This window comes from Nematostella vectensis, chromosome 1 (assembly GCF_932526225.1).
Source record: "Nematostella vectensis chromosome 1, jaNemVect1.1, whole genome shotgun sequence".
In the NCBI taxonomy this organism is placed as follows: Eukaryota; Metazoa; Cnidaria; class Anthozoa; order Actiniaria; family Edwardsiidae; genus Nematostella; species Nematostella vectensis.
Window position 1 is genome coordinate 5,432,396 of NC_064034.1, and position 24,186 is coordinate 5,456,581.

The 24,186-nt window shown below is 41.2% G+C and overlaps 3 protein-coding genes and 1 non-coding gene across 10 annotated transcripts in view; 3 read left to right on the plus strand and 1 right to left on the minus strand.

The window, feature by feature from the left end:
• Nucleotides 1-62: 62 nt before the first annotated feature.
• LOC5510647 lies at nucleotides 63-7,685 on the plus strand. Its single transcript, XM_001631077.3, has 15 exons — nucleotides 63-219; nucleotides 443-623; nucleotides 1,372-1,563; nucleotides 1,957-2,258; nucleotides 2,529-2,628; nucleotides 2,728-3,021; nucleotides 3,093-3,166; nucleotides 3,325-3,507; nucleotides 4,060-4,233; nucleotides 5,095-5,241; nucleotides 5,312-5,392; nucleotides 5,750-5,924; nucleotides 6,193-6,253; nucleotides 6,603-6,669; nucleotides 6,961-7,685. Exons 2-15 carry the CDS (start codon nucleotides 480-482, stop codon nucleotides 7,016-7,018), a joined length of 2,052 nt encoding a protein of 683 aa, XP_001631127.1. The 5' UTR covers nucleotides 63-219; nucleotides 443-479; the 3' UTR covers nucleotides 7,019-7,685.
• Nucleotides 7,686-16,439: 8,754 nt separating this feature from the next.
• On the plus strand, nucleotides 16,440-19,440 carry LOC116617264. Of its 3 annotated transcripts, none has more exons than XM_032379827.2 (2): nucleotides 16,440-16,590; nucleotides 18,615-19,440. In XM_032379827.2, exon 2 carries the CDS (start codon nucleotides 18,633-18,635, stop codon nucleotides 19,176-19,178), a length of 546 nt encoding a protein of 181 aa, XP_032235718.1. In that variant the 5' UTR covers nucleotides 16,440-16,590; nucleotides 18,615-18,632; the 3' UTR covers nucleotides 19,179-19,440. The 3 variants fall into 3 exon arrangements, with proteins under 3 accessions (XP_032235718.1, XP_032235716.1, XP_032235717.1); XM_032379825.2 differs by lacking the exon at nucleotides 16,440-16,590 and adding an exon at nucleotides 17,646-18,020; XM_032379826.2 differs by lacking the exon at nucleotides 16,440-16,590 and adding an exon at nucleotides 18,315-18,495.
• A 136-nt stretch (nucleotides 19,441-19,576) lies between these two features.
• Nucleotides 19,577-24,186, plus strand: part of LOC5510674 (transient receptor potential cation channel subfamily V member 5) — a 38,871-nt gene continuing 34,261 nt past the window's right edge. For all 5 annotated transcript variants that reach the window (XM_032379820.2, XM_032379822.2, XM_048724399.1 and 2 more), the window contains exons 1-5: nucleotides 19,577-19,714; nucleotides 21,458-21,634; nucleotides 22,791-23,101; nucleotides 23,174-23,258; nucleotides 23,621-23,893. In XM_032379820.2, coding sequence (XP_032235711.1) covers nucleotides 19,577-19,714; nucleotides 21,458-21,634; nucleotides 22,791-23,101; nucleotides 23,174-23,258; nucleotides 23,621-23,893 — 984 coding nt within the window. The remainder of the gene's footprint in view (nucleotides 19,715-21,457; nucleotides 21,635-22,790; nucleotides 23,102-23,173; nucleotides 23,259-23,620; nucleotides 23,894-24,186) is intronic.
• On the minus strand, nucleotides 24,014-24,086 carry Trnat-agu. The gene has a single exon. It is a non-coding gene; the product is annotated as a tRNA-Thr (tRNA).

Sequence of the window (24,186 nt, forward strand, 5' to 3'; positions counted from 1 at the left end):
TGAACATGCTCAGAGTGTTGGGCGAGTTGAGCCTAGCGGAAGTTATGGGCCTCCTGTAGATTATATTTGGAACGCCTTGCAAAAATCTTATTGATTGTCAAATTTATCTTATTGATCATTTTGATGCACTACTAGTTTAAAACTTTTCATACTTATGCATTTGCAGACAGGAATACTACTAACCTTACCGATATTGCAAATCAAGTCGCATAGTGTCAGGTAGGTGAAATCAGGAGTATTTCTGGTCTTTATGTGATTTTAACTTAACTTATCTCGTGATTGCCGCGTATTTCCAAATATCACCAACGCCCAAATGCGTTTTCTCCACTTATGGTAACTTTTATAAGCTTTTATTCTAATCGTGTTGTGATCATGTGTTCTTTTCCTTCCGATCGTACGGTGCATTCTAGGCGATACTTATTGAAGGGTTATTTGTAAACAGCTTGAGTCCATAGCTCTTTCACGCTTGAACAGCGCAGATGGCGGCGAGAGATACCAAAGGACAGTACACTGCACTGGAAATGAAAGCTAAAGAGTCTGAGAAGGAACAAGCTTCAAGTCAGTCTCACTGGCAGATTACGGGAAACCTTGAGGATGAATTTGATAAAGACTTTTGGGTCGAGGTTGGTATTATTTTAGAATGACTTATAAGTGTTATGCTCATTATCATTTGCTGAATAAAATTTATACCAAATTTGTCGTGGATTATATCCTTTATTATTGTACTTTATTACTCTAGTAAGCTTACCTAAGTTATCCACTATAGGCTAGGGGCCAATCTTGTAAGGATTCGATCTTTTAATGCTAAGATAATGCATAGCTATTTACCAGTCAAGCCTACTGACTGGTAAATAGCGTTTATTATTTATGAGTATAAAACGATATGCATTTTAAATAAGTAAAGTCTTTCAATGTGGATTAGCATGTGTATGTTAAAACTTTTTGCTTGGCATATGTTTGTCTATTGTTATTGTTTTGAGTTTTTATGGCAGGATGGGGCCTTGAGCTTAAATTTGTTGTATAATATCATGTAAAGGAACTATTCGACCCCTTACAAGTTTTCCCAACACCTTGAATGATTTTCAATGTTTCTCCTGGTTGCCATTATCTTAAATATGATCTGAATAATATGGCTGCTTTAATTTTCCCTTTGTGCAAAAATGTGGTGCTGCCACAAGATGCTTGAATCCATCAGTATACAATAAGGGCTACCACATCTTTATCCCTTTTTTAAGATGGGTCTTTTAAGTGTTTTAGGTATTATCAAAGCAGATTGTCAATCCCTATTTGCATTTATACCGTCTTTGTGAATTTTATTTTTATTCTTTTATTTTTTCCCAAAAAGCCATGAAAATTAGATAATTATTGCAGGTAAGAAGGAAGTTTAAAGAAGACAATGTGAGACCATGGTCACATGCTATGGATGAGGTCAGGGTAGCAAGATTAATCAAGCGCTTCAGAGATAATGGCTCAAAACCAGATGAAGACCCCCTTCTCATCATGTGTAGAGACTGGCCCAAGGATGAGAAGTTTAAAGGGAAGCCTGAACTCGTTGAACAACAGGTTACCTAAAGCTCTAATTATTTGTTTACAAATTATAGAAAAATTGAGGGGTGATTTTATAATATGAATACATAGTGTAAAAAACACAGCAACAGCAAGAATGGCATTGGAGTGATGTAAATGGAGAATGGAGTGATGTAAAAAAGCATCAAATTTTTTAAAATAGCACTTTTTTCTGCAAAGCTTGGCCCTGTTTTAAGTCATTGTTGGGTGTTGCCAGTTATACAATCAACTGCACATTCTGCAAGGAATTGCAGGTAAATCAAATCTACTGCATTACCAGATAATAAGCTTTGGATTTACAGCAAGATTAAGCACCAAGAACACACCCCTTTACTTAAACCAGAAAACAAGCTGCATTTATACAAGAAAATGTTTTTTCTGTCATTCCAGTTGAAAAAATTTGCTGAGATTCTGCTTTCTGATGACAATGATATGAACAAAGACAATAGATACGAGAGATTGAGAGACATCTCCAATGATGAAGAAAAGACCCTCCTTCACTATGCAGCTGAGCAAAACTTCTACCACTTAGCTTCTACCCTCATGAAGTACTGTCCAGGGTTACTTGCCCTCAAGACAGAGCCTGTGCTAGCTCCAGTAAAGAAGGCTGCCATGCTCCCTGTAGAGGTTGCACTGATGAAAGAGAATGATGATGTGGCAGCGGTCATGATCAGGAGAATGAGTCACGAAAGGTAACTTCTAACAAATTTCTGAGGGGTGTTGAGGCCAGAGCCAAAGCAAAGGGAGGGCATCCTGCCGCAATATTTAAGAAATTATAAGGATATAACTTAGTAGAGGGTGATGTGCCTCCCCCCTAGTTTTTCCAAAATGTCTTGGTGGCTGCTGCCTTTACTATTCAAATATGATTTCCTGCATACACTAGGCTCACACATGCCCTCTTACTCCACCAATAGTTATATTATTGTTGCCTAAACATTGTTTTGTTTTTGATTTTCGTATAGGATCCAGAGCTTATTTTTCTGGAGACCAGATAATCCGTTGCAGTCTCCAAGACCATCTTTGTTCAGTTTCCAGAAAATCCTAGCAAGTAGTAAAATGAAGGTACTACAGTCAGATCCAACAACTTTTCGAATTGTTCAATTAGCCATTCCAGTACATCCCATCACACTTGCTGGTGATATTTCTTCTTTTTTTTTTTAGAAATCCTCTGTGGCCATCTTAGACTGTATGGTAAACCCACACTGGCCTTTTCTTCCTGAACGCAAGGGCAACTATGACTGTGAAGAAGAGGAGGATGCCATTGAGGGTGCATGGGGGACTATACCAGATGATCCTCTAGACTATCACTTCTTCTACCATGTGATTGATGGGGACTGCGAGGGACGCCCACCAAAGATCCCAGATGACGATACTCCTAAGAAAATGATTAATAACACATTCTTTAACAGAAAGTCAAGGTCTTGTTTGAATGTTATAGCCAAAAGTAAGAATATGGTATGTAGTATTTATGTGGGGTGAGGATTGTTGGGAGAAGAAGGTTTTTATTTTTTATTTATTCTTCCTAGGATGCCATCCAGCACCCAGTTGTTAGAATGTTGATAAGTGCAAAGTGGAAAGCTTATGGACATTTTATTTTATGGTAAGAAAGTATACAAGCACAAGTTGCAATCCAGTTTTTTTTCAACAAAACATGAGTGGTGAAACAACAAATGACTAAGGAAGTCTATACTCTAACAAGCTTATTTGACTGTCTACTTCACATTGCCTGCTTATTGATTTTCATCATATCCATACCAGTATCCAGGCCCTGGTGTACGTCCTATTCCTGGGCTTTCTCTCCTGTGCATTGATTCAAGGATCCACTCTTGCTGACCCCCGCAAGTACATTGGACATGGTGACAGGGCGAGGGGGTTCTGTGAGGTTGCTGTACTTATTATGCTGCTGCTCTACCTGATAGAGGAGGTCAACCAAATGTCAAGGTAACCTGACAAGTCAGATGGACAGACATATACCTACAGAAGCAGGCCCATAGCCAGGGGGGGTAGGGGGGGTTCGGACGAACCTCCCCACTCGGCTTGAAGGTCTGTTCAGGGAAAACAAAAAATATATAACTTTTGGCTGGATTACCGTGCACATCAATATGTCTTTAAAATGCCTATAAAAATCTTTTTTTTAAATAATCATCTTGATTATTATCGCTATATGTTTAAAAAGCACCCTATTAATACGATGCTTTAAAATACATTTTAAATACAAGATTGAATTTATTTTGAAGTATTGATTGCCTAATGTAATAAGGCGAGGGCATGGGTATACCAGAAATTTGTTCAGCTGAAATGGAAAAACAACCCACCCCGCTCAAAATCCTGGCTACGGGCCTTAGAAGAAAAAATAGACAGACGTACAGGCATCAATTGAGCATATTATGCTGTCAACAGGAGATAAGGCTGATCCTGTATCTAGTCAGGACTTAACTAAAGATTTTCTGAAAGTATCTTATTCTTATTTCTTACATTCTCCTCATTTGTCAGGGAGCAAGCAGCATATTTCAAGGACGTGTATAACTATTTTGATTGGCTTGGTGTCATCTTCATCTGGCTCATGGTGCCACTCAGAGTTGTCAATCATGATGCACAATGGGTCTTGGCTTCTCTTGGCTACCTTTTTAACTTTTTCAGGATTTTCAAGTTTTCTAGTGTCACACGGTAAGATGTTACTCTTGTAATTAATAGAATGGAATAATAGCTCGGTACAGTGGAACCTGGATTTTACAATATGCCTTGGGAGAAAGAAAATGTATCGTAAAATCGAGGTATCATTGCAAAGAGGTCCTCGATTTTAGGATATAAAGGAAAATCCATTTAAAAAATCATTGTAGCGAGGCTGGGTTAATTATCAACTTTTATAAAATAATAATATTGAAACATTACTCTGAGGAAGACTGTTCTGTCACTCTCTGTAAGATTGTAATTTGGATTTAACAAGATCTGCCAAGAAAAAAAATTGATCAACTGTATTGTACGGTGATGTCTTGAGTTGTTCTCTCTTTGATGATAGACAGAATTAGCAATATGGTTGCATCGAGGTCAAAATATGCTTGGGAGAACAGATTTGTATCGTAAAATCGAAAATATCCTTATATCCAATATCGTTAGATTAAGGTACTTTCTTATACATTTCACTGTATTTGAGCCATGAGAAAGAAACGTCATTGTAAAATCATGGTTATCGTAAAACCCAGTATCGTAAAATCCTGGTTCCACTGTATCACCGGCTTCACTTCTTAAGTTAAGAAGTTTGTCAGGGGCAATGAGAATTTATTTCAGCTAAGGATTTTTTTCCAGAGGTGTAAAAACCTGTAAATCTAAATTGGCAAATATAAATACATACCTTAATCTTCTTGGAAAAAGGTGTTAAGCCAGAGGTGGTTCTCTTAAAGCACTAATAATTAACCTTTATTGAAGAACATAAAAGAACCAATCCCTGGAAATTTATATTTTGAGTACTAACAATTTTGGTTGTGATTGCAAAGGATAAATGACTGATAGCTTTTTCTTATTTCTCAGAACAACTGGTCTGTACACTAAGACCCTGGCACGGATTATCATTCATGATATTTCCCGCTTCCTAGTTGTGTTTGCAGTGATTTTCCTTTCATTCTCTGGTGCTTTGTTCCTTTCTCTTCGAGCCTACAATAATCAACATCTCATTGGGTAAGTTGTGCTGGATGTTTTGCAACTTTTTTATTTGTTGTATTAACACATTTTTGCTTGCTTATTTCAGCGGCTTTGAACAGGTTTTGTTAAGTGGTATTAGAACACTAGCTGAACAGCAACCTATCTCAGAGGATTTCTCCAAATTCAAGTAAGCTGACACTGGTATTAGAATTGATTACTCACTTCTTAAGTACCATCTATAACCACAATCATCGTCACATAATCATAATAATAATTTCTCCCTAACCCTACACTGCCATCACCATGACAGTCACACATCATCATCGCCATTGTCATCATCATCACCATCATTATCATATCATCATCATTATCATCTTCATTGTGGTCAGCATCATCATCATCGCTGTCATCGGTATTATCATCATAGTCATCATCATCATCATCATCATCATCAGTATTATTATCGTTGTCATCATGACCATAATTCCTACAACAGCAGCAATATTTTCCGAATAGTTGCAAATCCCATGACTTTGATCTTCAGGTGGCTCTCCATTCTGCTAATGATGTCTTACATGGGGACGGTGGCGGTGGTTTTACTAAATATCCTGATCGCTCAGCTTAGCACCACATACACACAGGCCAAGAAGCGTGCCAAGCTCGAATATGACGTGGACAGGATGCTGCTCCTCACGCGCATGGAGAACTACCCCTTCTTGGTAACCCAGCATGGTTGTGTTCAATGGCGTATAACATTCGATTTTAACCCATGTGTTAATTTATTCCCTCAATGCTAGCTCTAAAAGAGACATGAAGTGTTCGACATGTCTTCTATATATTAACCCCAACAAAGTGCGCGATAAATGTTGTTGCCGGTAACAAGAAAGTGTTCCTGAACTTACCGGGTATACTTGTGTTTATTAGACATGTGTGCACAAGATGCAGCTTATCCAGTAATATTTTGAACACGCTTCTTTCTCATTCCAGAACCTGCGTGTTCGTTACTACAAGGAAGGGGACTGGATTAGCGAAATGAACTTGGCTAAAGGTGACTTTCGAGCGCCAGACGAGTTATATTAATTAATTGAATTGGTGTTAATTTTGGGTATGAATATCCGGGGATACAATCTTGGGATTTTAAAAACAATGTGTTCACCGGGATCCCCCCCCCCCCCCCTTTAGCAGCCAAAAATAAAGTAATTGTATGAGACATTATCTAAAATACAGGAGAAAATGCCTTGAAAGTCCCTTTTGGGGCCCCTCTCCTGTTAAAAATCCTGGCTACGTTGCTGATATTGTTTTTGTGATCCCGATGTGTTACCCTGGTACTAAAGTTGCTACTCCTCCACCCTATTGCACTTTTCTTTTTCTATTTTTAAAAATATTTTTGCCTTTAGAGCTGCTTGAGTTCAGTGAAGACAGACATCCCCTTGAAACAATCGAACAGAAGCTGGAGATGCTTAGGTAAGGGCCACGTGACCAGTCACGTGTTGAGGGGACCCTATGGCTTATGGGTATCCCAGCTCTGATTTGCAGGGGTAGGGGGTGGGGATGACTAAATGGGGACGTAACTTAGCTGCTTTAGTTTTTGTGTTCTGATCTGGGCATCTTGTCGTAGTATACGTGTAGCCGCTTGTAGGGCTTGTTTCGCGAGTATCCGCCATCGACATACATAGGATATACCTGTCGTGGAAATGGCGCCCTTCACGTTTTTCAATGATTAAATCATTACTAACCGCATATTATGTTGTTCAGGGGGCTGATGCGCAAGATTGTGAAGACCATCAAGCCTGTCAGTAGCATTGAGAAATAAGCACGAAGAGTGACGTCAACTACATTAGGCACGGATAGTAATGTCAGCATCATGTAAAGTGTAACGTATGTTACGAAGAGTGACGTCAGCTACATTAGGTACATGTCAAACAGAGAGATAAGAGCACTGAGGTTGACTTCAGCAGCGTTATGCACAAAGAGTGACGTCAGCACCATTGTGCAAAAATTATCGTCAGGTACGAAGAGTGACGTCAGTAGCATAGAGAAATAAGAACGGAGGATGACGTCAGCAACATTAGGCAGGGTTAGTGACGTCAACAACAGAGAGATAATGGGCACGTAGGATGACGTCGTACGCACAGAGAACTAAGCACCATTCTAGTTTCATTTTACTGAGTCAGTAGGCATTGGATTCTAGAATTTTAGTAACAAAGAAGTGCCACAGATCTAACGTAAGATTGTTGATAACTCCTTTGGGCCCCTGTCGCTGCATCTCGTTCTATTTCTAGTTTGTTTCCATCTAGTGTTACGATTGCAAAGGTCTAAGCTTTTGTGTGCTATGCGTGATGCCTTCTTTATACAACTAGTATTATAAGCGTCGAAAGAATAGTTTTATATGATTTTATTATCGTAATTCGGCATCAATCATTTATGGTAAAGTCTTAAAATGTTCTCTTTTAATATATAATAAATCCTTTTTTATGGTTTGTTGTTGTTGTTTTTTTTTTTTGGGGGGGGGTGAAAAAGGATATGTCATATGTTCGAGGGTAGGAGAGGGTGTCTTGTATCATGCATCTTGGCATGTTTAATGTGAGAATTCGCGTATGCCATAGGTCTCAGGCGGGAGGGTTGCCTGTGGAGAGGTATCGATGTGAGAACAACCCATGGGTTTTAGGAATGGGGGAAGAGTTTATTCGATCTTGGTGCTGGAATACTTTTTTAATTTTTTGAAGAACACGATATCGAATTACTGTGGGCCCAGCGTTACGAATTACAAAAAAGAAAAAAAGAAATAAATAAAAGCTAAAAAAATCATGATATGGTTGCGCCGAGCAGCCCGGATTGATTACATTTGTTACAGATTGTCTTGAACAATGATATGCAATGTGAAAGCCTGCGCTCTATCTTAGCAAGTTTTAAGAGGAGGGGAGTTGTCGTATTAAGCTGGGATATCAATATGTGAAACCTCATATTTCATAGAGTGGGAGAAGAGAGTGCATGGGATATCGATATGAATTCCCGCGTATATCATAGGATGGGAGAAGAGAGTGCATGGGATATCGATATGAATTCCCGCGTATATCATAGGATGGGAGAAGAGAGTGCATGGGATATCGATATGAATACCCGCGTATATCATAGGATGGAAGAAGAGAGTGCATGAGATATCGATATGTGAACCCGCGTGTATCATAGGATGGGAGAAGAGAGTGCATGAGATATCGATATGAATACCCGCGTGTATTATAGGGTGGGAGAGGAGAATGCATGGGATATCGATATGAATACCCGCGTATATCATAGGATGGGAGAAGAGAGTGCATGGGATATCGATATGAATACCCGCGTATATCATAGGATGGGAGAAGAGAGTGCATGGGATATCGATATGAATACCGGCTTATATCATAGGGTGGGAGAGGAGAGTGCATGGGATATCGATATGTGAACCCGCGTGTATCATAGGATGGGAGAAGAGAGTGCATGAGATATCGATATGAATACCCGCGTGTATTATAGGGTGGGAGAGGAGAATGCATGGGATATCGATATGAATACCCGCGTGTATCATAGGGTGGGAGAGGAGAATGCATGGGATATCGATATGAATACCCGCGTGTATCATAGGGTGGGAGAGGAGAATGCATGGGATATCGATATGAATACCCGCGTATATCATAGGGTGGTAGAAGAGAGTGCATGGGATATCGATATGATTACCCGCGTATATCATAGAGTGGGAGAGGAGAGTGCATGGGATATCGATATGAATACCCGCGTATATCATAGGGTGGGAGAGGAGAGTGCATGGGATATCGATATGTGAACCCGCGTGTATCATAGGATGGGAGAAGAGAGTGCATGAGATATCGATATGAATACCTGCGTGTATTATAGGGTGGGAGAGGAGAATGCATGGGATATCGATATGAATACCCGCGTATATCATAGGATGGGAGAAGAGAGTGCATGGGATATCGATATGAATACCCGCGTATATCATAGGATGGGAGAAGAGAGTGCATGGGATATCGATATGAATACCCGCTTATATCATAGGGTGGGAGAGGAGAGTGCATGGGATATCGATATGTGAACCCGCGTGTATCATAGGATGGGAGAAGAGAGTGCATGAGATATCGATATGAATACCCGCGTGTATTATAGGGTGGGAGAGGAGAATGCATGGGATATCGATATGAATACCCGCGTGTATCATAGGGTGGGAGAGGAGAATGCATGGGATATCGATATGAATACCCGCGTGTATCATAGGGTGGGAGAGGAGAGTGCATGGGATATCGATATGTGAACCCGCGTGTATCATAGGATGGGAGAAGAGAGTGCATGAGATATCGATATGAATACCCGCGTGTATTATAGGGTGGGAGAGGAGAATGCATGGGATATCGATATGAATACCCGCGTGTATCATAGGGTGGGAGAGGAGAATGCATGGGATATCGATATGAATACCCGCGTGTATCATAGGGTGGGAGAGGAGAATGCATGGGATATCGATATGAATACCCGCGTATATCATAGGGTGGTAGAAGAGAGTGCATGGGATATCGATATGAATACCCGCGTATATCATAGAGTGGGAGAGGAGAGTGCATGGGATATCGATATGAATACCCGCGTATATCATAGGGTGGGAGAGGAGAGTGCATGGGATATCGATATGTGAACCCGCGTGTATCATAGGATGGGAGAAGAGAGTGCATGAGATATCGATATGAATACCCGCGTGTATTATAGGGTGGGAGAGGAGAATGCATGGGATATCGATATGAATACCCGCGTATATCATAGGATGGGAGAAGAGAGTGCATGGGATATCGATATGAATACCCGCGTATATCATAGGATGGGAGAAGAGAGTGCATGGGATATCGATATGAATACCCGCTTATATCATAGGGTGGGAGAGGAGAGTGCATGGGATATCGATATGTGAACCCGCGTGTATCATAGGATGGGAGAAGAGAGTGCATGAGATATCGATATGAATACCCGCGTGTATTATAGGGTGGGAGAGGAGAATGCATGGGATATCGATATGAATACCCGCGTGTATCATAGGGTGGGAGAGGAGAATGCATGAGATATCGATATGAATACCCGCGTATATCATAGGGTGTGAGAGGAGAGTGCATGGGATATCGATATGAATACCCGCGTATATCATAGGGTGGGAGAGGAGAGTGCATGAGATATCGATATGAATACCCGCGTATATCATAGGGTGGGAGAGGAGAGTGCATGGGATATCGATATGAATACCCGCGTATATCATAGGGTGTGAGAGGAGAGTGCATGGGATATCGATATGAATACCCGCGTATATCAAAGGGTGGGAGAAGAGAGTGCATGGGATATCGATATGAATTCCCGCGTATATCATAGGATGGGAGAGGAGAGTGCATGGGATATCGATATGAATACCCGCGTATATCATAGGGTGGGAGAAGAGAGTGCATGGGATATCGATATGAATACCTGCGTGTATCATAGGGTGGGAGAAGAGAGTGCATGGGATATCGATATGAATACCCGCGTATATCATAGGGTGGGAGAAGAGAGTGCATGGGATATCGATATGAATACCCGCGTATATCATAGGGTGGTAGAAGAGAGTGCATGGGATATCGATATGAATACCCGCGTATATCATAGGGTGGTAGAAGAGAGTGCATGGGATATCGATATGAATACCCGCGTATATCATAGGGTGGGAGAGGAGAGTGCATGGGGATATCGATATGTGAACCCGCGTGTATCATAGGATGGGAGAAAAGAGTGCATGAGATATCGATATGAATACCCGCGTGTATTATAGGGTGGGAGAGGAGAATGCATGGGATATCGATATGAATACCCGCGTATATCATAGGATGGGAGAAGAGAGTGCATGGGATATCGATATGAATACCCGCGTATATCATAGGATGGGAGAAGAGAGTGCATGGGATATCGATATGAATATCCGCTTATATCATAGGGTGGGAGAGGAGAGTGCATGGGATATCGATATGTGAACCCGCGTGTATCATAGGATGGGAGAAGAGAGTGCATGAGATATCGATATGAATACCCGCGTGTATTATAGGGTGGGAGAGGAGAATGCATGGGATATCGATATGAATACCCGCGTGTATCATAGGGTGGGAGAGGAGAATGCATGGGATATCGATATGAATACCCGCGTGTATCATAGGGTGGGAGAGGAGAATGCATGGGATATCGATATGAATACCCGCGTATATCATAGGGTGGTAGAAGAGAGTGCATGGGATATCGATATGATTACCCGCGTATATCATAGAGTGGGAGAGGAGAGTGCATGGGATATCGATATGAATACCCGCGTATATCATAGGGTGGGAGAGGAGAGTGCATGGGATATCGATATGTGAACCCGCGTGTATCATAGGATGGGAGAAGAGAGTGCATGAGATATCGATATGAATACCTGCGTGTATTATAGGGTGGGAGAGGAGAATGCATGGGATATCGATATGAATACCCGCGTATATCATAGGATGGGAGAAGAGAGTGCATGGGATATCGATATGAATACCCGCGTATATCATAGGATGGGAGAAGAGAGTGCATGGGATATCGATATGAATACCCGCTTATATCATAGGGTGGGAGAGGAGAGTGCATGGGATATCGATATGTGAACCCGCGTGTATCATAGGATGGGAGAAGAGAGTGCATGAGATATCGATATGAATACCCGCGTGTATTATAGGGTGGGAGAGGAGAATGCATGGGATATCGATATGAATACCCGCGTGTATCATAGGGTGGGAGAGGAGAATGCATGGGATATCGATATGAATACCCGCGTGTATCATAGGGTGGGAGAGGAGAGTGCATGGGATATCGATATGTGAACCCGCGTGTATCATAGGATGGGAGAAGGGAGTGCATGAGATATCGATATGAATACCCGCGTGTATTATAGGGTGGGAGAGGAGAATGCATGGGATATCGATATGAATACCCGCGTGTATCATAGGGTGGGAGAGGAGAATGCATGGGATATCGATATGAATACCCGCGTGTATCATAGGGTGGGAGAGGAGAATGCATGGGATATCGATATGAATACCCGCGTATATCATAGGGTGGTAGAAGAGAGTGCATGGGATATCGATATGAATACCCGCGTATATCATAGAGTGGGAGAGGAGAGTGCATGGGATATCGATATGAATACCCGCGTATATCATAGGGTGGGAGAGGAGAGTGCATGGGATATCGATATGTGAACCCGCGTGTATCATAGGATGGGAGAAGAGAGTGCATGAGATATCGATATGAATACCCGCGTGTATTATAGGGTGGGAGAGGAGAATGCATGGGATATCGATATGAATACCCGCGTATATCATAGGATGGGAGAAGAGAGTGCATGGGATATCGATATGAATACCCGCGTATATCATAGGATGGGAGAAGAGAGTGCATGGGATATCGATATGAATACCCGCTTATATCATAGGGTGGGAGAGGAGAGTGCATGGGATATCGATATGTGAACCCGCGTGTATCATAGGATGGGAGAAGAGAGTGCATGAGATATCGATATGAATACCCGCGTGTATTATAGGGTGGGAGAGGAGAATGCATGGGATATCGATATGAATACCCGCGTGTATCATAGGGTGGGAGAGGAGAATGCATGAGATATCGATATGAATACCCGCGTATATCATAGGGTGTGAGAGGAGAGTGCATGGGATATCGATATGAATACCCGCGTATATCATAGGGTGGGAGAGGAGAGTGCATGAGATATCGATATGAATACCCGCGTATATCATAGGGTGGGAGAGGAGAGTGCATGGGATATCGATATGAATACCCGCGTATATCATAGGGTGTGAGAGGAGAGTGCATGGGATATCGATATGAATACCCGCGTATATCAAAGGGTGGGAGAAGAGAGTGCATGGGATATCGATATGAATTCCCGCGTATATCATAGGATGGGAGAGGAGAGTGCATGGGATATCGATATGAATACCCGCGTATATCATAGGGTGGGAGAAGAGAGTGCATGGGATATCGATATGAATACCTGCGTGTATCATAGGGTGGGAGAAGAGAGTGCATGGGATATCGATATGAATACCCGCGTATATCATAGGGTGGGAGAAGAGAGTGCATGGGATATCGATATGAATACCCGCGTATATCATAGGGTGGTAGAAGAGAGTGCATGGGATATCGATATGAATACCCGCGTATATCATAGGGTGGTAGAAGAGAGTGCATGGGATATCGATATGAATACCCGCGTATATCATAGGGTGGGAGAGGAGAGTGCATGGGGATATCGATATGTGAACCCGCGTGTATCATAGGATGGGAGAAAAGAGTGCATGAGATATCGATATGAATACCCGCGTGTATTATAGGGTGGGAGAGGAGAATGCATGGGATATCGATATGAATACCCGCGTATATCATAGGATGGGAGAAGAGAGTGCATGGGATATCGATATGAATACCCGCGTATATCATAGGATGGGAGAAGAGAGTGCATGGGATATCGATATGAATACCCGCTTATATCATAGGGTGGGAGAGGAGAGTGCATGGGATATCGATATGTGAACCCGCGTGTATCATAGGATGGGAGAAGAGAGTGCATGAGATATCGATATGAATACCCGCGTGTATTATAGGGTGGGAGAGGAGAATGCATGGGATATCGATATGAATACCCGCGTGTATCATAGGGTGGGAGAGGAGAATGCATGGGATATCGATATGAATACCCGCGTGTATCATAGGGTGGGAGAGGAGAATGCATGGGATATCGATATGAATACCCGCGTATATCATAGGGTGGTAGAAGAGAGTGCATGGGATATCGATATGATTACCCGCGTATATCATAGAGTGGGAGAGGAGAGTGCATGGGATATCGATATGAATACCCGCGTATATCATAGGGTGGGAGAGGAGAGTGCATGGGATATCGATATGTGAACCCGCGTGTATCATAGGATGGGAGAAGAGAGTGCATGAGATATCGATATGAATACCTGCGTGTATTATAGGGTGGGAGAGGAGAATGCATGGGATATCGATATGAATACCCGCGTATATCATAGGATGGGAGAAGAGAGTGCATGGGATATCGATATGAATACCCGCGTATATCATAGGATGGGAGAAGAGAGTGCATGGGATATCGATATGAATACCCGCTTATATCATAGGGTGGGAGAGGAGAGTGCATGGGATATCGATATGTGAACCCGCGTGTATCATAGGATGGGAGAAGAGAGTGCATGAGATATCGATATGAATACCCGCGTGTATTATAGGGTGGGAGAGGAGAATGCATGGGATATCGATATGAATACCCGCGTGTATCATAGGGTGGGAGAGGAGAATGCATGGGATATCGATATGAATACCCGCGTGTATCATAGGGTGGGAGAGGAGAGTGCATGGGATATCGATATGTGAACCCGCGTGTATCATAGGATGGGAGAAGAGAGTGCATGAGATATCGATATGAATACCCGCGTGTATTATAGGGTGGGAGAGGAGAATGCATGGGATATCGATATGAATACCCGCGTGTATCATAGGGTGGGAGAGGAGAATGCATGGGATATCGATATGAATACCCGCGTGTATCATAGGGTGGGAGAGGAGAATGCATGGGATATCGATATGAATACCCGCGTATATCATAGGGTGGTAGAAGAGAGTGCATGGGATATCGATATGAATACCCGCGTATATCATAGAGTGGGAGAGGAGAGTGCATGGGATATCGATATGAATACCCGCGTATATCATAGGGTGGGAGAGGAGAGTGCATGGGATATCGATATGTGAACCCGCGTGTATCATAGGATGGGAGAAGAGAGTGCATGAGATATCGATATGAATACCCGCGTGTATTATAGGGTGGGAGAGGAGAATGCATGGGATATCGATATGAATACCCGCGTATATCATAGGATGGGAGAAGAGAGTGCATGGGATATCGATATGAATACCCGCGTATATCATAGGATGGGAGAAGAGAGTGCATGGGATATCGATATGAATACCCGCTTATATCATAGGGTGGGAGAGGAGAGTGCATGGGATATCGATATGTGAACCCGCGTGTATCATAGGATGGGAGAAGAGAGTGCATGAGATATCGATATGAATACCCGCGTGTATTATAGGGTGGGAGAGGAGAATGCATGGGATATCGATATGAATACCCGCGTGTATCATAGGGTGGGAGAGGAGAATGCATGGGATATCGATATGAATACCCGCGTGTATCATAGGGTGGGAGAGGAGAATGCATGGGATATCGATATGAATACCCGCGTATATCATAGGATGGGAGAGGAGAGTGCATGGGATATCGATGTGTGAACCCGCGTATATCATAGGATGGGAGAAGAGAGTGCATGAGATATCGATATGAATACCCCCGTATATCATAGGGTGGGAGAGGAGAGTGCATGGGATATCGATATGAATACCCGCGTATATCATAGGGTGGGAGAGGAGAATGCATGGGATATCGATATGAATACCCGCGTGTATCATAGGGTGGAAGAAGAGAGTGCATGGGATATCGATATGAATACCCGCGTATATCATAGGGTGGGAGAGTAGAGTGCATGGGATATCGATATGAATACCCGCGTGTATCATAGGGTGGGAGAGGAGAGTGCATGGGATATCGATATGAAAACCTGCGTATTTCATAGGTTTAAGGTGGATAGAATGGGATGCATTGATCTTTGTGATGTACAGCGATGAACAGTGTGAAAGGCTGCGTATGCCTAACACGTTCGTGTTACTAGGAGAGATGATTATGAATTATGTTATGGTGATGATGGTTAGAATTAGCTCTATACGATATATGTTAGAAAGTAACGAGGACAATGAAAATGATGACAATGACAACTGCATCGTCGATGAAAATAATGTTCATAGAAATTTTTAATGACGTGACGATGATGATGATAATATTATTGGTGACGACGACGATATGACGATCAGTAAAGCCAACTTGGATCCTCTGCTAGTCAAAACAAAATTTTCCATAAATAGTCAATAGCAATACGATACATCATCATTAAAACTTTTGTGTTTTTGAAAGATGATAGCGTAGAGCTTATCGCACGGTACACCGCTGACCCCCCCTCAAGAAAGTGCTGGCGCCAAATGTGGTTATTGGGACCCAAGTCGAGGCAGGTTTGCTATGTTTGCATATTGCGCATACCATCACTCAGCATAAACCCTCCGCTGTAAACAGGAAAAATCCGCATTTCGGACAAACTTAATCAAAGTGCCTGTCTTGCAGCCTTCCTAAACCGCTGTATCAGTTCATCAAAGAAGGTAATGCGTTCTACCCTGGTTGAACCATCATCATTTAGCACAGTGATTTATATTCTAAACCGGCAACCAGATCAATACGCAGCGAACCATATTATAAGGGGAGTATTGCAATGGTTTTGATTTTTCCCGCAGATGATAGTTCTTTAGGGGTGTGATTATGATATAGAATGAGATGCTACCCACTAAAAGGACTAAAGCATTAGCTGAAAAATTCTTTAAGAATGTTTTTAAAGGCACAATATGTAAATCTAAATCACAAGACTGATTAAGATGATAAGAAACGCGTTTAAACTTTGTCTAATAACTCTAAATATCCAAGCCAAGGAAACACGGGACCAACCCATAGGGCACTTTATATATAGTTCTCATATGCAGTGATATGTTGGTGTCGCCTAGGTACTTTTCAGACTTTTGGGTGGATGTTTGTTCCAATTCTCGCATTCCACGCATCATAGATTCGGTTTCGTTTGTGTACTTTGTCTAAAGGGTCACAGCGTGTGTGCAATGGTCTTATTTGGCTATTTCTTTTTTTAGTCTCTCTATCAGGACTGCAAGTACGATTTTTTTTTGTAAACATTCTTAGTTAATAAACCTATAGACACGAAACAACCATGGACAACTAAATCGGAAGATATACTTTCTTATTTGTGTCCAATTAAAAATACTGGCTTAAAATGTTATGGGGGAGGGGGGGGGGGATGGTATGAGAGATATTGAAGCAGCGAAGCTTATTAGTTGCAGCGTAAAATTTAAAATTGAACAACGATTAGAGTAACAGAATCACAGAAAAATAACTGACTGAATTGATTGATGGTTCTTTAATGTGAAGTATAAAGTGCAAGGATTATAAAGTGCAAGGATTATAAGTATTAGAGTAAGAATGAGCAGGATAAAGCTTTGTTCAAAAGTATATACAATATATTAGCTTTCTTTTTTTATTACGATATTTTTTGTTATATTATATGTTCTATTTTTTTTTTCATTACGATTTTTTTTTGTTATACTATATGTTCTTGATTCTTTTGGATTTTGGAGTCTAAAATATAGTTCGCGCCACCAAATAGCCAGTCAAGTGATTTTTTTTCTGCTTTTATTTGCAAAGTAAAATACGCCGTTATATCCAAACACCAAATAGTTATTTTCCTAGTTTTTAGCATTTCCACTAGGGGGATTTTCACTAGGTCAGCTGATTTACCGCTGGGTTACGCGAGTCTGTTCCGGCTTGGCCAAGGTGATCTCGTGCTTCCGGTTGAAGAGGGCACGGTAGCTTCCGTTCTTTCGCGCGTGACGACACTTAGCACTTATATGGTCATACGTTTCAGCGGATAATGAACCCTCGCCATGAGTTTAGTAACGTTGAAAACTGTGATTACTCCACTGATGTAGGACTCTCGTGAAAAACTAATTTACGATAAATCTACTGAAATATGGTATGTATTCTGTAATCCATAGCCCATGTGTGGGCCATTATGGCAGCTTTTTTTTCCTTTTTTAAGTTTTGCGTTAAGTTTGTTGTTGCTTAATGTATTTGTCATCGTCATATTTTCCCTACATTGTTTTCCTTGTATTCAGAAGCGCAGAAGAAAACTTAAATGTGAGAAAAATTATTAGCTTTTCACAAGACATCTCGAAAAATCGCGCACATTTTAATTAAATGCTGCAGTCTCACGAGTTATAAAATGTTTTTTTTTTCTGTTTAGCGTTGTTTTAATATTAATATAATTGACTTTCACCGCAGAATCGCTAGTTATAGAATGGACCAATGAAAGAGCGCGCATTGCGCGTTTTGAGGACAGGTGTTTCGCGGGAGTCTTTTCACAGCCAAACGTCGTTGATATAATACGCAAGTTTAGAGGGAATTTTAGCCACTAATGAGTACTCATTACTTCAAGGTTCGATTTCTAGGTCAGGATAGGGCTTTCTTTCTCTATTTCATAAATACCGTTTACCAGAAATAAGAGATATCCGTGCCATTCACATTTTTCTTTTCACACGCTTATACGGCACTTCGTTTTTTCTTTCAGACTAAGCCATACTTGGAGATGGGAAACGACTCTTCGAAAAAAGCGAATTCTCAGGCTCAATCGCAGAATCAAACATCAAGTCATGAAAGGTCAATAGACGGAGTAAGACGTATTCTTCTCGTCCATAACTCCTCGACGAATGAGGAGCTTCAATCGGTGAAAAATTTCCGCGATGCCTTGGTTCAAGCCGCTCCAGGGAGCATTAAAATCGACAAACTAGTCAACATTGCTGAAAAGAGCGAGAATTTCCAGGGTGTTACGTGGTTAGAAAAACTGAATAATGTGATTTTGATCCGACTTTCTACGGAACACGTGCAGAAAATAGCGGATACTCTTCGAAAAAATAATTTGGTGGACGAAAATGACCATCTTCATGGCAAAGTCATGGGGATCTCGTTCGGAAAGGAACTCCCCGCCGGATGGCCTCCGTCAGGCTCTAACAGGCGTGAGCAAGATCAGAGGGATTTCGTGTTTGGTTTGGAGGATGAAAATAACGCGAAAGCGAAGGATTTTACAGGGGCCAAGTTGAACTCTCTTGTGGCAGCGATAATGGCTACTAACTGAAATGTGGGCTATTTTGCTTGTTGGGTGAAAAAAGATGCTAGTGTGTATGAATCCAATAAATAATAGTCTAAAATTTAAAAGCATAAATGATACAGACGTTTTTTTTTATGGTTACGGATCGGAACCGGAATTATACTTCTTGTGTGCTTATAGGTTAATGTTGCTTAATTGTATATTGTTTAAACTTTATACAAAATAATCTATAGAAATTTGTGAAAATATTTTTATAAAAAAGAACAAATTAAACAAATTGTAGAATTTGTAGAAGTCACATACTTTGCCGGCTACCGGTAGCCTGCCCGTAGCCGAGGCTAGCTACCGGAAGTGAATGCTTTTTTTGATGTGGCAACTACTTCCGGTTGTAAGGGAGTGTTCTGTTGTTTTGAGAGAAGACAAACATGGCGGCGAAGCCAAAAGACTACACTGTGATCCCCTTGTCAACTAACCCCTCTCAGCCCAGAGAGCAAAAAAGAAGTCAAGTTGCTCGAGCAAGGGATTCTCTGGAACAACCTTTCGATGAGGAATTCTGGAATAAGGTAGTTGGTTTGTTAGAAAATCAAATATATATTTCGAATGTGCTCAGAATCAGAAATGCGAATCTCTGAGCTTGTTATTATTTATATATGTAAGCTTATATATCTAAAGCTTTGATCCTTCCTTGGTCGAAGTGAACATGCAATTTCTCAAGAAAGAAAGTCATAGACAAAAATACGTTTTATTAGTCGCAGAACATTTCTTTGATTGATCTTTGATAAGCTCATTTGTTTATCATTTTTGAGCATTTTTTGTCTACTCCACGTGCGTTCCGAATGACTGCACGCTCTCAAGCGTCAATTTCTCGTAACATGAAAACTGCATTTGCAAGGGGGCAGATCAAATTCTCGGAATCAGTAAAGGTATCAGTAGAGGTATCGACCAAATCTATTTTATAAATAATGTTCCAGTCTCTTGAGATTTCATCATTATGAAAACAAGAAAAAAAATATGATATAGTTGAATATTTTTCTTGAATTCCGTGAATTCGAACTGTTCTTTGCAAGGTTTCCGTGTCAAAATCAGACCCTTCAAACCAACTGGGCAAATGTTGTGAAAAGATAACGACCGATAATGTCTGGGCTATTTTGTTATTTGTATTTGTTATTATAAAAATCTTGTAATTGGAGTGGTTGGTCATGCAAAGCATGGTCACACAACAAAATATGCTTTTGAACATAAAAATATCAAAATACATCTTCATTTATTAATCATAGCTGTCTATTTTCACAGCATACACCCCTCTCTTCAAAATGATATTGATATTCCTTACAAAGCCCCCAGGGGCGTAGCCAGGTGGGTGGCCCAGGCCCCCCTTCTAGAAGCCAAAAATACAGTAAATGTATGAAACATTATCTAAAATACAGGAGAAAATGCCTCCTGTTAAAAATCCTGGCAACGTCGCTGGCCCCAGAAAGATTAAGTCAACTCTTAGTGTAAACAGACGTCTTTTAAAGATAAAAAAGATGCTAGTAGAACAGCCTGATACGATGATAGTATCTAGAAGCCGATACTGAATTAATGTTTCCATTATCAAAAATGTGTAGTTACAAGCTCTATTTTTGCACATTGAAAATAAGCAAAACCAGGGGCAGTAGGACTGGCCTAGAAATTTGAAGAGAGGGGTTGGTGGTGTGAACCTCAAGACAATGTTCAGAGACAAAGTTTTAGGACTAGAGATAATTTCATGCCACTGATCTGAAAGTGTAGGGGTAGTATCTCTGCCCTTCTTGGCTGCCGCCTATGAAAGCAAAGGTGTTTTCCTGCATCATCACATACAAGATTATCTTCTTTCGAGAGTAAATAAAACCCAGAGTTAATAGAGTTCCACTTAAAAGAGTGTCAGAATTAATTTTTAAAGTAGTCTTAAGGACCAACCATTTGATATCTGGTGTGTTGGTAACATCCCCTCAACAAACTACAGCAGGTGCATACACAGTGCGCAGGGTGCTCGGAATCTTCAATTGCTATGCTTTCTTATGATACCTATGACTGTGAACCCCCCTTTGGCTGATTCTGGGAACGCGCCTGCTACAGCAATAAGAACAACATCATACAGTAAAGTGCACACAAGTATAAGCAACAAAATAAGGCTTATCTTTTTTCATAGAAGAATAATCCCATCATGTTGAGCTAAAAAAGTATTTTAGTGATGGCTATTGTGGGTATTTACAGTCTTACATTAACAGTAAAAGATTGCATTTCCTGTGATGCCTTATGCCATATTGCCCTACATGCAAATTCAGGTCCAAGATGTGTTTGCCAAGGGAGGGTTGTCCTGGGCTTTGGCTATGGATGAGGTCCGTACTGACAGACTTGTCATGGAATACAAAGAGCAAACCCTGCAGGTGCTGATACGTGACTGGCCGCAGAAAGAGGAGTATAAGGGCAAACCTGAGCTCATAGCCAGCCTTGAACATCAGGTGACGGGATCTTGTTTGGGAGAGTTTATTGGAGCTCCTTTCCTCTCCCTCTCCCTTCCCCTTTGGTTACCAAAATTGGGGCAAAACTGTATGGTTTAAAAAAACTGGTTTAAAAAATGTTTTTATCTATCATAAAATAATGCTATACCAAGCTGTGTGTGCTCTAAAATACGAGCATTTTCATCACAGCGTGAGAATAATTCATGCAGGTGCGCTAGATTATGGATAGCACAAAATTTAAATATTTGCACCGAAAACGTGAGTGGACAGCAAATAACTAGTTTAACAATCTCTTAACACAACTGTCTTGTTACCTGTGCAAAAATAGTTTTATTCCAGCCGACTGAGGCTCTGAGATAAGCAATTTTACAGAAGGCTTATCATTTGTGACTGCTAGCGTTGCAGTGTTCTAATTATAATTGCAAATTCGAGCCCGGGGGTGGGAGGAGCTTTCCCTTTTATAGCGGAACCTCGTGTTTAAGGTTTCACAATTAAGTGCTAAGATCATTCAGTAGTCCTAGGGCTCTGGGATATTTTTTAAGATAGCCTTATTTGTACTTTTTCATGTATATTTTCTTTGCACCTGCCTACAAATATTCAGAAAAACTCTTAAAATGATAAAAATGAAAACAAAAGCCAAATTCATATATTTTTTTTGTTAATTATGATACACTGGCCTTTGCTATTTGTCCCCCCTGCTCATTTATGTTCAGTAATGGAATAACAAAATGTAACCCTTCCCTGCACTGCTTAAGTGCTAAGGTATTTCTTAGGATGAACTCCTCCACCCCCATTCCCTTGACCAAAAGATACACAGTTGCAACTTCTCCCCCACCCCACCCCCCCACCCCCTTTGAAAGCATACAAATAAAAGAAACAACAGGTGTTTGACCTCATACCAAGCCCCCCCCCCCCCCCACCAAACCCCCCCCCCCCCTAAAAATTAGGCACATACCCCCTCAACTATAAAAGATAGTTTCAAATATTTTACGTTATCCATATGACATAGGTGACTTATTTGCACCGGTTCTAAACAAATCCTATCCATCCAAGACCCGAATTTTGTTCTTGATTTAATGAAGGGGGGGGTACCTGTAATTGTTTCCTTGGTAGTCTCACCTTGACTCACCCACTAAAAGTTTGTTTCCCATTTCAGATTGATCGCTTCACAGAGATCATCTTAGACAAAGATAAGAATGGCACTGATTCACAGCCACCTGAAGAGCATTATAAATTTTTCCGGGTGGATGAGGACGACGACCAGCGCAGGCCGACTATACTACATCTTGCTGCCGAGCGTAACTTTGCCCATGTTGCCAAGACAATAGTCGATCACTACCCAGGCTTATTGTACATGCCTACAGAGGAGTATGACGATTGTCGTGAGCTGTTACCCGTGGAGGTGGCGCTGATAGAGTTTAACGACGAGACTGCCGCGTATTTGATTGGTCACATGAGGCATGAATGGTATGAGAACAAATCAAATTTAACTAAGACCCACGCATTTTCAACCCGTGTTATTTGAATCTGTTATTTCAGGGTTCATGATTTGTTTCTGTGCAAAGGAGGCGATGAAAAAGCCCGTTTCAGTTTCGGAGAATACATCAGGCACCCTCATATGAAGGTAAGGAAAATTTAACGAGGGAAGAGCTTTGTATTAGTGTATTATTATTCGCGCAAAAAAAAAAAAAACGCTATGCGAACAGGTAAATCATCTTCTCTATTCCTTGCGCATTTGGTTTGTACAGCAAGCTTGCATTCGGCAATTACCACCTATTTTATTTCGTATTATAAATTTTTTTAAACTTAGAGGCTTCGTTGTAGATCCTCACAATCAGCTACGTTTTGTACGTTTTCACTATCTTTTCCACAGGAAACCCGCATTGGAAAAATATTTTCTCTTTGAAGCGTGTGTAAAGAAAACGTAGTTTTTCAAATACTTACTTATTTTATGATTTCTGCTTTCCAAATATCGACAAATACCAGAGAACAGTTGTGGCCGTTTTGGATCGTCTAATTAGCCCTCACTGGCCATACCTTCCGAGGAAAAAAGATCGATACAACTCGGATCAAGAAGAAAGAGGTATCGACATGGCTTGGAGTAGTGTCCCTGACGACCCGATGAATTATCACTTCTTCTACCATCTCCTTGACTCTGATGAGTGTGGAAGAGTGCCCAAAATCAACGGCAAAATTAATAAGAACTTCACAGTCAAGGCGAAATCGAATTTACACTACCTTGCAGACAGCAACAATAAGGTATTGTTCGGAAATAAGCTTAATTGGCTATTTCTTGCCTCCCAGCGCGTAAAAAAAAATCGAGAATTGCAAAGAAAAAAGATTTGCAACAAATAAGTGAAGAAAAAAAAATTGAATTTTAGCCCTTAGAGAGACTCGAACTCTCGACCCCTGGTTTACTAGACCAGTGCTCTAACCACTGAGCTATAAGGGCTATCACGTCATGCGTAGGGCAAATTTAGCTTTATATTACTTTGGTATGAGTTATTGTTAGCGGCTTGTTACTCGGCCGCTGTATTTGTAAAATATGAAAT